The 13,055-nt window shown below is 34.4% G+C and overlaps 1 protein-coding gene and 1 pseudogene across 1 annotated transcript; one reads left to right on the top strand and one right to left on the bottom strand.

Moving 5' to 3' along the window:
* The first annotated feature begins 947 nt into the window (after positions 1–947).
* On the top strand, positions 948–4,202 carry LOC120073699 (annotated as a pseudogene).
* Positions 4,203–5,838: 1,636 nt separating this feature from the next.
* On the bottom strand, positions 5,839–11,934 carry LOC120073175 (serine/threonine-protein kinase SRK2A-like). The gene is made up of 9 exons (XM_039025840.1): positions 11,555–11,934; positions 11,223–11,297; positions 10,895–10,996; positions 10,642–10,695; positions 10,457–10,549; positions 10,265–10,357; positions 9,688–9,792; positions 9,507–9,605; positions 5,839–6,520 (listed from the first exon to the last, which is right to left on the bottom strand). Exons 1-9 carry the CDS (start codon positions 11,672–11,674, stop codon positions 6,191–6,193), a joined length of 1,071 nt encoding a protein of 356 aa, XP_038881768.1. The 5' UTR covers positions 11,675–11,934; the 3' UTR covers positions 5,839–6,190.
* Positions 11,935–13,055: the final 1,121 nt, after the last annotated feature.

Raw genomic sequence — 13,055 nt, 5'->3', positions numbered from 1 at the left:
ACCACCGCATCAATTTCATCGGCTTTCTCGGCAACTTCTTGTAGCCGAGTCTCAAGGAACGAACATTATCTGGGACCTCTCTCAGGTAGAGCATATTTTCTTCCATCTCTACCAATCTGTCCACATGGGACTTGTTCAGGTTCTTCGTCGCCGACATGATCACTGATCTTCCTTCTATAAGCCAACTTGGCTCTGATACCAACTGTCACAATCGCTCTTTCGGAAGCTTCTCTTAGCGATTGTGCGGCACTTGTTCCCGCTCACGAACAAGCCAGCCAACTCGAATACGGAACTGCCGATGGCACACCGAGTGCCTTCTGCAACCTCCACCCCCGTTTTAGGAAAATGGTTTTAGGAACGGGTTTAGAGAAAAGGTTTTCGTAAGAAGATTTGAGTGTTGTATAAAGAAAGAAAGATTATAGTAGACTAGAAAACAATAAGCAACAACAACAGCTTTATAGAGTACTACTCCGGGTATGAGGAAGTGATGGTTAGTCTTATCCCCATATAGTGCTATCTGAACAAAAAGCCAACTGGCGCTCTTGCATATAAAGGGCGAGTGGTCACTTACAATGAAAATGTAAAGAAAGCAAGCTAACTAAACTAATAAAAACAGGATATGAAAGTAAGCTAGAAGGGGGTTGGATGGGGCATGCGGCCATGGGCAACAGGCCCTGGACAAGCATGACCGTTACACATTGCATGCTCGGGTGTCGCGGGGGCAGGGCCCAGGGACCCAATTTTTTTTCGCGGAGCTTCCGTCACGAAAAAGCGCAAAAAACGGACCCAGGGGTTAAGAACGATGAAAAAATGCCGTGTGCCAGACGGTTTTGGGAACGGAGCTCGTTTGGTGCCCGAAACGGCCCCCGGGGCCCTGGGGCCAACGTTTTGCTCCCGAACCTTCCGGCACGGAATTGCGCGAAAAACGGACCCAGGGGTTAAGAACGATGAAAAAGAGGCGTATGTCAGAAGGTTTTGCGAACGGAGCTCGTTTGGTGCCCCAACGGGCCCCGGGACCCCACGGGCTGCGTCGGGGGTCCGCTTGTCGTGCGCGAACATTCCGTCACGAAAAAGTGCGAAAACGGACCCAAGGGTTAAGAATGATGATAAAAAGTTAAAGTTCATAGAACGTGGTCCTCAGGTTAAGTTATGTTTCTCCATTCCATTATTATCATTATATTTTCTTTTCTGGTTTTGGGTTTGAAATGATGGTTAAATTGGGGGATTTTGATATGTTTTATAGCATTGACAGATCGATGAGTATGTGACTAGAGAGATTATAAACCATCGATCACTTCGACATCCAAATGTAATTGGTTTCAAAGAGGCAAGTTTCTTTACTCTTTATCTTTTAATTAGTTGCATACTGTTGGGATTACTTGTTCCTCAAAAATTTGATTGATGGAACTGTGTGTTAGTATTAAATGCATCAAGTTTTAGATTAAGAAAGAAAGGAAATGAAAAAGATGGATATGAAGTAGAAAGTTGAAGTTGGGTTTTAGGATTTGCAGGTTGTTTTAACCCCAATGTATTTGGGTATGTTGATGGAATATGCTGCTGGTGGAGAGCTTTTCGATAGAATTTCCAATCATGGACGTTTAACCGAAGATGAGGTCTATTATCTCATTCTCTCTCTCTTTCTCATATACTATGAATTGCTAGCTTTATTTGATGTTTTGGTAATATAAGGATAAAGGGATAACTTCACTCCTCAACAAGGTAAGAAAAGGGGACAATTGCAAATATAGAAATTAGACCCAAAATGTTAGCGGATATAACATAATATAAAAAAAATTGTAAATATGGTCAAATTTATATAGTCCATATTATTAGTAGAGTCTATCAGTGATAGACCGTATCACTGGTAAGAGTCTATCAACGATAGAAGACTATTGCTAATAGACTTGGGAGTCTATCAACGATAGAAGTCTATCACTGATAGACTTGTCTATATTTACAATTTTTTAAAATGATGTTATACATTTGGTTATTATTTTTTAAAAATGCTATCAATTGCAATTATCTTAAGGAAAACATTTTTTTAAGAAAGAAATCATTTGTATAGAAGTTCTTCAGTTCTGGGAGTTTTCTTCTTTTTTTTTTTTTTACTTAAAATGTTTAGACATATTATATATATATATTATATATATATTATAAAATTTAACTTTGAATTGATTTTTTATTTTGTTTAATTAGTAAATGTTTGCTATGAAACGAATTAATTATAGAAATAGTATCTAACGCCATGTATTTGTTATATTGTATTGGTTTTTCGTTTTTAAGAAACAAAGAACAAAAGAAATAATTGGTAAACATTTATGATTCTGGTTTCTAGAAAAATAGAAAACATTAAAATAAAAAACTAAAATAATTACTAAACAGTTTCTTAAATAGAACTCAAAATCTTTATCATCAAACTAGCTTTGAGTGCTTGGGCATTGTTAAAAACTAGTGGTGGGGCTCGACACCCCAAAAGATCAAGAACTGCCAGCTTTGTGAGATTGTAAGATTGTTTAACTCTTTGATATCTTATCTTTTATAGGCAAGATATTTCTTCCAGCAGCTGATTTCTGGAGTCAATTATTGTCATTCAATGGTAAAATGAAAAACATAGTAAGCCTCACGTTGTTTGTTATTTAAAAATCTAATACCATATTTTGTTTGATACAATGCTATGTAGGAAATATGTCATAGAGATTTGAAGCTAGACAATATCCTTTTAGATGGAAGCGAAGACCAACGCTTGAAGATCTGTGATTTTGGCTTCTCCAAGGTCTTTGAATATAATGAGAGTTTATTTGCTCATTTCAAGATAATATGTTCTTACTTATATGTTGTTGTATAGTCATCCCTATTGCATTCAAACCCAAAATCAGCTGTTGGTTCTCCAACCTATGCAGCACCAGAGGTTCTAGAAAAAAAAAAGGACCGTATGATGGAAAGGTGTTATGTACAATCAAACACCTATTATAATATAGCAAAATCTACTATTAATTCCTTAATTGTGAGCTTGTTTCAACCCAAGTTATAACCATATATACATTGTCTTCTGTTCCATCATGTATTTTAGTTGGCAGATATATGGTCATGTGGAGTTACTCTCTATATTATGTTGGTCGCTGCATATCCTTTTGAAGACCCCAACAAACCTAAAAACTTGGATACTTTTGAGGTCCATTTACTTCCTCTATTGTATATAGTAATTTCAATAAATAAAGTGATCACCTTTCTCACTATGTCTTTGTTGTTTTGTAGCGAATAATGAATGTACATTACCAAATACCATACGATCTTCATTTATCTCAAGATTGTCACGACCTACTCTCTCGCATCTGTCTCAAATCCGTCAGGGGTATATTTCGTGACAAATTACTAATACGTTTTTCTCATTTTTTTTCTTATTTGGACTTATATGCAAAATTATCTTCTTCACTTTGTTAGGTTGGTTTGATATTTTGAACTGAAATTTCTAGAATGGTTAGAATGGTAATGTAGGGACTTTGACCAGTCAAGGAAATTTAATGCCAAAATACAAAGTTATCTCCGTGCCATATAGAGATTCCACTCTTGGTATATTCCACATAGTTTAAAAAAAAAACAGCTAAGGTATGAGAAAACTTAAGATTTTAAAATGTAGTGAAGTCATCTCCTTTCTTTTCATCCTTCGTTAAGATGCTGGGTTGTACCGCTTGTTTGTTTTGTAATTCTTACCCTCTCAACATAATGTGATAGAGAATTTCGATAAAAGAGATCAAGAGTCACCCGTGGTTCTTAAAGAACTTACCAAGCGAACTAACAGAATCAGCCCAAGCCATCTATTATCAAAAGCATACCCCAAGATTCTATCTCCAAAGTGTAGAAGAAATTATGAAGATCGTGATGGAGGCAAGGATTCCGCAGCCATCATCTGACGAGGAGGACGAGAACGAGGAGGACGAGGACGAGGACGAAGAGGACGAGTGGTTAGGATGGGGAATTGAAGATGATGTGATGGAAGAAAAGGAGGAGGGCGAGGAGGACGAGGAATTGGAAGAAGAAGAAGAGGAAGGAGAAGAATTGGAGGAAGATGAAGAAGAAGAATTTGATAAGAGGATGAAAGAAGTTCATGTCAGTTAATGGTTTTTGGATGGATAATGTTATCAACAGGCTTTAGGTTCTAAATGTGTTCATATATTGTTAGTTAATGGTTTTTGCAGGTCTAAGCTATAATTGATCTATCTTTTGTCACCTTGTTATTTTGTTACTAAATAATTCAATGTACTTGGACTTATTTTTGTGTTTCCTTAGATGTGTTACTATTTTTGTAACGGTTTATGAAAGAAAAAGGCATTATGGTTGACGATGTTTTGAATTTATTTTTCTGTATTTATGATTGGTTGCATGGATAATGTCATCCTTTTAAGTGCAAGTATGCACTGTCATCGAATAGTATAAAATGTAGTATGAGTATCGAATTCAAGTGAATATTTCAAACTTTCCAAATCGGTTTGAAATTCATTGTTCTCTTTAATAGAATCCACCTCCATAAATGCAATACCACCATTATGCTCTTATTCTTCCAATTGTATCATACCAAAAAACAAAAAAAAATCATTAAGCTTAGACTTCGTTTGGGAACCATTTTATTTTTTTACTTTTGTTTTTTAAAATTAAGTCTATATCATCTACCTTTCTTACCATGATTTGCATATTTTTTTAGTAAACAGTAGAATTCTTGGCTAAATTCCAAAAAAAAAAACTTCTTTTTGAAAACTACTTTTTTTTTAGTTCTCAAAATTTGACTTGGTTTTTTAAACCATTAATTAAAAGTATATAACAAAAGAAAAAAATTGGAGATGAATGTAGTGTCCATAGGTTTAATTTTTATAAACAAAAACAAAAAGCATGTTACCAGACATGGCCTTAACAAACCTTTGAATATTTATGCATTTTTGGATGATCTTTGTCATATAATTTCTCATTTGAAATAGGAAAAGTATCTTTATAGATCCTTATTTTCCCAACTCTGTAAATGTTATCTATTTATCTTCTTATTATCTTCTCAAATGCGATTAACATTAGGTAAATGATCGTGTACTTCTAATTAAATATTGACTATATGGTCACTTATGAAGTATGAATTAAACATTGCAAAAGCCAAAACATTAGAATACCATAAATTTAACTTTCTTCAAACTATAGAGACTAAATTTTATTAATTTAAGAAAGTGTACAAAATTATCTAACATTCACCTTTCCATCTTCACTTTTGTTTGTTTTCCTAGAAAATAAAATGGTAGGAAACTACAAAATGTTCCGAGTAAGCATGAAAGCTTAGCAAGGAAATAACAGAATAAGGAATCTTCAGAATTATTCCAAAAATTATTTACATGTTTAGTACATATATATTACTTTAAACTTTTAAGGAATATTTGGAGCACCGAGTTCGTGATTTTATCCATTATAATAATCTGAGTTTGGAGTACAAATTATTTTTATTTTAATAGAAAATTATGAACACTATAGCAAAGAAGAGAAAAAAGGAATAAATGAAAAATAGTAAATACTATAACAAATAAGGTTTTGAAATAAGATTTACTATACTTAATTATAAGCTATAAATAGACTCTCTTATTGCGTAATCTGCCTACTAAGAATGAAGTTTTGAATTGGTAGAAGATTGAAAGAGTAAATAATTTAGTCATCTACAACTTAAAAAGTTTGGGAAGGATTTCTATAATAAATCTATATATGTACAAATTTAAAATATGGAAATCGCTCAGTTTCCTTGAACTAATCCGTCATGCTATCCTGTTGGGATATTTGGACTTCTCACATCAGTTACTTGATGCTTCAAACTTGTGGCACATTCCATTGTAACTATTCTTTCATTATCATCATTGAGTAGTAAACACAAGGTTTACACCAAAAATCCTTCCACCTACTATGAATTACATGCCAATAACATAGCTTTTTCAATCATACATTTGAGTGACAAACAAAAATGCAAAATCAATGACTTACACAACCACAGCAGACCCTGAAAACCAACAAACTATATATGAAAGACTGATCTTTGAGTCTGCAAAAATACGACTGCAATGTGCTATTATAAATATTAACAGGCTGTACACGCAAAGCCGACGACGAGAACATACGCAATAATATAAGCACGCAAACCTGAGTGAATAGTAATTGGAGCACTGCACTTCTAATTGACCAAGTACTCTCCACTTGCATGAACTTCTTTCACCCTCTTATCATACTCGTCTTCTTCTTCTTCCTCTTTTTCCACCACTCCGTCGACGTCCTCATTGCTTTCTTCGTCATCTTCTGTTGCCCATCCAAAACCTTTGAGAGGTCTTGACGATGGTGGTGGGTTTCTAGCCTCCCCCACAATTTTCATAATTTCATCCACGCTTTGGAGAGAGAAGCTCAGGTTGTCTCTCTTGTAATAAGCTGCTTGAGCCGATTCAGTAAGTTCTCTTGGCAAGTTCTTCAAGAACCATGGGTGATTTTTTATCTCCATTAAAGTAATTCTCTGTTAAACCATACAAAGGTACTCAATATCCAAAATGAATGTATAAAAAAGTTGGGGGCATGTCCCCTATTGACAGGTAAACTTGGAACACAACAATATAAAAACTGAAGATAGGAAAGTAACTAATTTTGGAAAGTTGAGAAGTCTTCACCAGATGAAAGTAAAATAATATTTGACATCGGCTACTCCAACAAAAAATAAATAAAAATAATGATAAATAATGATTAAAAAAGAACCCCAAGACCAATCTGAGAGGAAAAAGTTATATAATTAAGTGGAGTAAACAACAAATGTGTTGATTTTAATCTACCCTCAATTTCCATAATAGGTAAGGATGGTAAGCTTTACAGTCACTTATGAAAAGTTATGTTTCTGTGTTAAAAAAAACAAAACCAAACAATAAATAAGGACAGAGAGGCATACTATTGACTGCAATCCAATCGATAAAACCTAAGTAAATTGAAAGATGGAATAATACGATAATTCTTAACTAATTCAAGGTAAATGGACCCTTCATCCTTCAAATCTAAAGTATTCTTACTCAAGCCTAAAGCCACTAAACAATTGTCTACTTTCATATGTTGTTAATAACACACCACTCACAACAAACTCCTTCACCAAATTACTAATATACCCTTAATACTCTAATAATATTCTTAATTCTACTCGAATAGCATTCCTAGCACAATGGGTTATTGGCTTCAGTGAATTAACTGATGGTCAAGGGTTTCATTGCCCCTACCAGATTGCAACAATTAAGACAGATCTTTCCATTGAAAAGTATTGTTCCCTTTAGATATTAAAAAAACCAAAAAAAAAAAAAAAGGGAAAAACAAAACAAATGATTTCTTTTATGCAGTATGCATCAGTAGTAAGTCTTCTACATGCAGCAGTTCACAAAAGGATCTAGATTATTCTGAAAAAAATCTACAGTCGCACTTCCAAATCAGGTGATCTTCACTCCGACTGATCACCTCTTCTTACAAGCTAGTTGAAAGCAATGCTCTTTCCACTTCAAATTTATCATAGCCAAATATTGTCATGTCTGATGGATATAGCACTCACTTTTGCAGCTGTTTGTTATATTATATAATTTTCGAAACAAATATTGGAACACCTTGAATAGATTTCTTTTAGTACACAATCTTTCAATCAAGGTTATAATGCCTTAGATCAAGTGAGCCAAAAGGCTGAGAAAGATATATGTTGCACCCTTTTTGTAAGAATTTCAGTTGTAAGATCATGAGGCCAGAAAGATTTCGTGATTCTCAAATCTCTAAATGCTTCTTGACTTGATTTTCTATTTCTTTCAAGCCAAATTCCGAGCTACTTTCCACTGGACTCCATCAAACAGCTTACACTAAATCTCTGAATATTATCAACAAAATGCAGATCTTTGAAATAATTGATAATTTGGGATCACCCTTCCAATATAGCAGACAACTTGTCAAAAAATTATGTTTACGCTCCTACAGATCAATCAGCATAGCTATAAAAGCTTTTCTAAAAAAACCCTGTGATTTTTCATCCAAATATGCAACTCCTTTTGAAACTTCAAAATTGAAATTTATTCACTAAGAAAATCAGAAAGAGAAGCTAATCTATCATATTTGACTATGCAAAACTAGAATTACCGAGGGTAATGCAAGGAAGAAAGAAATCCCCTATCAACCACTCTTTTTATTCTCCCACATTAGACTTATCTCAAATCCATCAAACTACAATGAAGTCTCCTCACACCCTTTTATAAGACAGCTTGTAGTGATGTTGGAGCCCCCCCAAAAGTCTTCCCTTTAGGATGGGGTGGCTGCAAACTTTGGAGAATCAGCCAACTACAGCTAGTCTACTAGAGCTTGATTTTTGTGTGTGTGCGCATGCACACACGCACGTGCGCCAGAAACTGAGCTTTCATTGAGAAAATAAAAGAATATACAATGTTATATTAAAAAACAAGCCCACAAAAGAAACTCTCAACTACATACAAGAACAGGTTCTACTCCTAAAGAATAATACTAAGCTAAAAATTACAAAAAGTCCCACAAACTGACGCCCTAAAAAAGGCACTAAAGCCATCCCCTCCCAATGTTCTTTAAATACCTCTCCACCCCACTACCGTTTCTCTCAATCAACACTCCCCAAAAAATAAGAAAACAACAAGCTTGTAGATGCAGTGAGAAAAGGTATTAGGCCAAATCCATGACCAAACAAGAAAAATTCATCGCCAAGGTTGAGAGAGCACTCTCTAAAGAACCAAACACTCTATATTAAATGAGAATCAAAAGCTCCCTTTTACAACCCTAAATTGGCTCTTTATAGTCTTACAAGAAAATAAGACAATAAACTAATTAACAATAAAATAACACTAATTTATCTAAATTAACGACTAAACAAATATTAAACTCAAATATACTAATTATCCTATAATTCACCTCAATACTTGCCACAAGACCCTCCCCTTATCATGAAATGGCGAGTCCATCAAGGTCTCCTCAAACAAAGACCGACAGCCCTATCATGCACCACCACAACCGCAAACAAACTAAAGCACCGACTCTAGAGGGAGTAAGCAAACTGAAAACCCCACAAGAGATAATTAAGATCATCCTCCTGTTGTCTACAAAAAAGACACCACTGCGAGTACAAAACCAACGTAGTGTGTGCTGGATAGATCCCCAGTGTTTACCATATAAGACAATTCAAACAAAAAAATTCACTTTCTTAGGATTTTAACATTCCATGGAAACGAAAAATTAATATAATGCATAGACATTGCACATTCTAGATACTTCTTAAAGCTTATCATCATGGAGGATGTCTAACTCTGATCTCCAAAAATACATCCAGGTTAAAGAGGGTAAAGAAAGAATAAACATAATAAACAAATTACATAATAGATAACAACAAATCAGTTTTCATATTAAGGAAATAAATAAATAAATAACTAGCAAGCAAACAGCAGATAAACTTGTCAATGACAATTAATTACCCTTGATGGATTAGGGACAAAAATGCGAGATAAAAGGTGTCGACAATCTTGAGATATGTGAACATAGTCTGGAATTTTGTACTGAACGGCCATAATACGCTGCCAAATAAAAATTAAGATATTAGAAAACATTGAATTACTTTTCTTTAGAAAATGGCACTGTAGGGAGGTGGTAATATACCTGAATTGTTTTCCTAAAATTTTTAGGATCCTCCTGATCCTCAAAAGGATATGCACCAACCAACATGACATAAAGAGTTACTCCACATGACCATACATCTGCCATCTAAAAACAGGATAAGAAATTCAATTTAAAAAATTAAGAAAGAGAGAGAGAAAAAAGCTGCTGCATTAGAGAAGAATGGATATCCATTAATTATTCTCCTACCAATAAGTATCTTACCATTTATTAGAAAAACAAAACTCTATCGTGGTTACTAACTTATTATCTTTGAAAGTCATTGCTCAATATAGACGGACATGAAACCAAGTGTGTTGCTAACGTGCATAAGGCCTAAATAGTGTGTAATCCACTATTTCTTGGTTGAAAATGCAAGAGATCTTCACAAGTGTATTCTGCAAATTTAAAAGGCGAAAAGAATCTTGACATACATTCCGTAGATATTTAAATAGAAATGAAATGATGATATATTTTAATTTTTCAGAATCTTATTGGTGTGCACTATTGGATGTTGAACGTAGCTAAGTTTTCACCATTATGATATCATCAACCCACTGAACTAGATGTTCATAAGCACCTTGCCATCATACTCTCTTCGAGAAAGAACTTCTGGTGCTATATATGCTGGAGTACCAACAGTTGATTTTGGTCTCGAATGCAGCAGGGATGACTAAACAAGAAATGCAAACAGGTAAGAAATATACACCAGAAAAAAAAGGACAGATGATGCTGATGTCAAATGATAAAACAGCTTTGCATTTTAACAAACCTTAGAGTAACCAAAGTCACATATCTTCAGGCGAGGTGCTGTGCTTCCATCTAAAAGTGTATTTTCTAGCTTTAGGTCTCTATGACATATTTGCTGCGAAGTAAATAAATTATATAGCCATAGCGATCTCTATTATTGAACCGGAAACTACATAAGAGGTAATCACAATCAGCATTTGATTTTACCATTGAATGGCAATAGTTGACACCAGAAATTAGCTGCTGGAAGAAATATCTAGCCTGTTAAACGAAGATTAAAAAATGTTTAGGACCAAAATTTGATGATCCTAATCTCCTAAAATTTCCCGTTAGGGAGTCAGTCACTCCTGGTAGTTTTTCTTCAGTAATTTGCTTGGAAAGTAGTCTTTCACAAGCAGGAGTGTATTACAAATCTTAAATGAATATGACCACAAGTGAGAGAGTGGATAAGGGGGTAGACCTCATCTTCACTGAAACGGCCAGCATTACAAATTCTTTCAAACAGCTCTCCCCCAGCAGCATATTCCATCACAATAGCCAAATGCGTTGGGGTCAAAACAACCTGCAAATCTTAAACCAACTTCAACTTCAAATCTATATATTTTATTACATCTGTTTCTTAATCCAAAACTTAATGCACTTTAAACAGCAATAGCTCGATCAATTTCTTACTTATGAGAATCGAATTCTTGGGATATGAAACAACAAAGCCAAACCCAGTTAGCTGAACAAGACTTTGAAAATTACATGATATTAAAGGAAATAAATCTTAATAAGGTGAAACTTACCTCCTTGAAACGAATTATATTTGGATGCCGAAGTGATCGATGGTTTATAATCTCTCTTGCCACATTCTCATCTATCTGTCAATACAATGAAAAAAAGAAAATCAAGAAATAGTCATAAAGCATCTTATATTATCAAAATCCCCAAATTCAAGCACCTATATAGTGAAAAAGAATCAGCTCAATCCGAAGCTAATCTCTCAATATTAGAGCCTAAGAACTTGTGGGCATCCCCAACTTCTTCCAAACAGAAGATTCATATCATTTCCTATGAATGAGAGAGCAAAAATCCTGAAACCCAAGTCGAAATTGGAGAGAATTGAAAAGAGATAAACCTTGTGACCACGTTCTATGTACTTCATGGCGACAAGCTCTTTTGTTTCCTTATGCCTGAGGAGTCGAGCAACGCCGAAATTGCCAGCACCCAAATCCTTAACGACCTCGTATTTGTCCATCTGAGCAAAGAATCAAAGAACAGAGAAGACCCAGAAGCAAAAAAAGAGACGCAAAATAAAGGAAGAAAGGGAATTAGGAAGAAAGATTTTAGAGGCTGGTAAAGAAGAACTAAAAATGGGCAGTAGGGTAGGGATTAGATCCAGAAAGCAAAATGTGTTCGCCATATATAGTGGTGGGGTCAGCAAGAAGCCATAAACGAGAGAGATGGGAGAGGCATTTGGGTTATGGCTAAATCAGATTTGAAAGAATTTCAACAAGAATGAGAATGAATGTATCTCATGAAAAGATACGATACCCATTTATTCCGTTTTCCTTTTTTTTCTTGTCTCTCTCTCATGTTGGAATCATTTTATTTTCTTTTTTTTTTTTTTTTTTACAAGACTAAAAATATTGGAATTTTTGTTTTAATTAGTTTTTTAAAAGAAATATTTTTTTACAAGTTTATTTTAATTATATTTAGCTTTCATTTTACCGATTTCTCCTTGGTTTTTTATACAACATTTGGGATGAGAGAATTTAAAATAAAAAACTTTTCTATGATTTACCCATTTCTAAAAAGTTAATCACACCTGACCTTTTTCCCATGTGATAAATACCCTCTAAAAAGTTAATTAGACCAAACGCACTTCTCCTCTTACAAAAGTAAATGATCTTTTACATTCCACTCCCATGAGAACAAATTCTCTCAACTTTCTCTTAGTTTTCTCATTGTCTTCGAACGTTTCGATTCATTTTTGCCATTTGTTTCAACACCGTCTCCACGATTCCAGTAATCTAAAAGGTATGTTAGTTTTTTCCATCATTGTCTGAATGTTTAACCATAGCAAAAGGCGTATAATCGTTCAGTGCATGGGTTAAGGTTCGTTTAGCTTTTAATAATCAATCGTATAACTTTTAATACTTGATTGTACAGCTTTTGATACTCAATTGCATAGTTTTGGATACTCTATCGCATAGCTTTTAGTACTCGTTTGCATAGTTTTGGTTACTCGGTTGCATAGTTTTCAATACCCAATCGTCTAGCTGTTAATACTCGATCGCATGGTTTTTTATACTCGATCACCTAGCTATTAATTCTCCATTGCCTAGCCATTCTAATTACTTATTGCTTTAGTGTATCTATTTGCTAGATTTAAGATGGTGCAACCAGTCTCCATTGAGAAATATTTCCAGGCTAACATATCTTGCTAGGTCCACATTCGAAAGACGAATCCATTGATCAAGAAGAAGCTGATCGAAACACAAATGGGCATGTTTGGGAAAACATGCTTTGGTTTATTATTGGACATCGATCTTGTAACACCCGAAAATTTTTCGGTAATTTAAAATAATTACTGTGAATTAATTTAGAGATATTTTGAAATTTTGAGGCCAAAATTG

This window comes from Benincasa hispida, chromosome 3 (assembly GCF_009727055.1).
Source record: "Benincasa hispida cultivar B227 chromosome 3, ASM972705v1, whole genome shotgun sequence".
Taxonomy (NCBI): Eukaryota; Viridiplantae; Streptophyta; class Magnoliopsida; order Cucurbitales; family Cucurbitaceae; genus Benincasa; species Benincasa hispida.
Note: the sequence above shows the minus strand (reverse complement) of the source record. Positions and strands in the feature narration are given on the sequence as shown.

Bases quoted from the DNA above. Each gene is read 5' to 3' on its own strand.
- LOC120073175 (XM_039025840.1), bottom strand. From the start codon at position 11,674: ATGGACAAATACGAGGTCGTTAAGGATTTGGGTGCTGGCAATTTCGGC. The intron at 10,997-11,222 runs GTAAGTTTCACC...TAAGATTTGCAG, and splicing joins ATATAATTCGTTTCAAGGAG to GTTGTTTTGACCCCAACGCA. The intron at 6,521-9,506 runs GTAATTAATTGT...ATGGTTTAACAG, and splicing joins TTGTCCCTAATCCATCAAGG to AGAATTACTTTAATGGAGAT.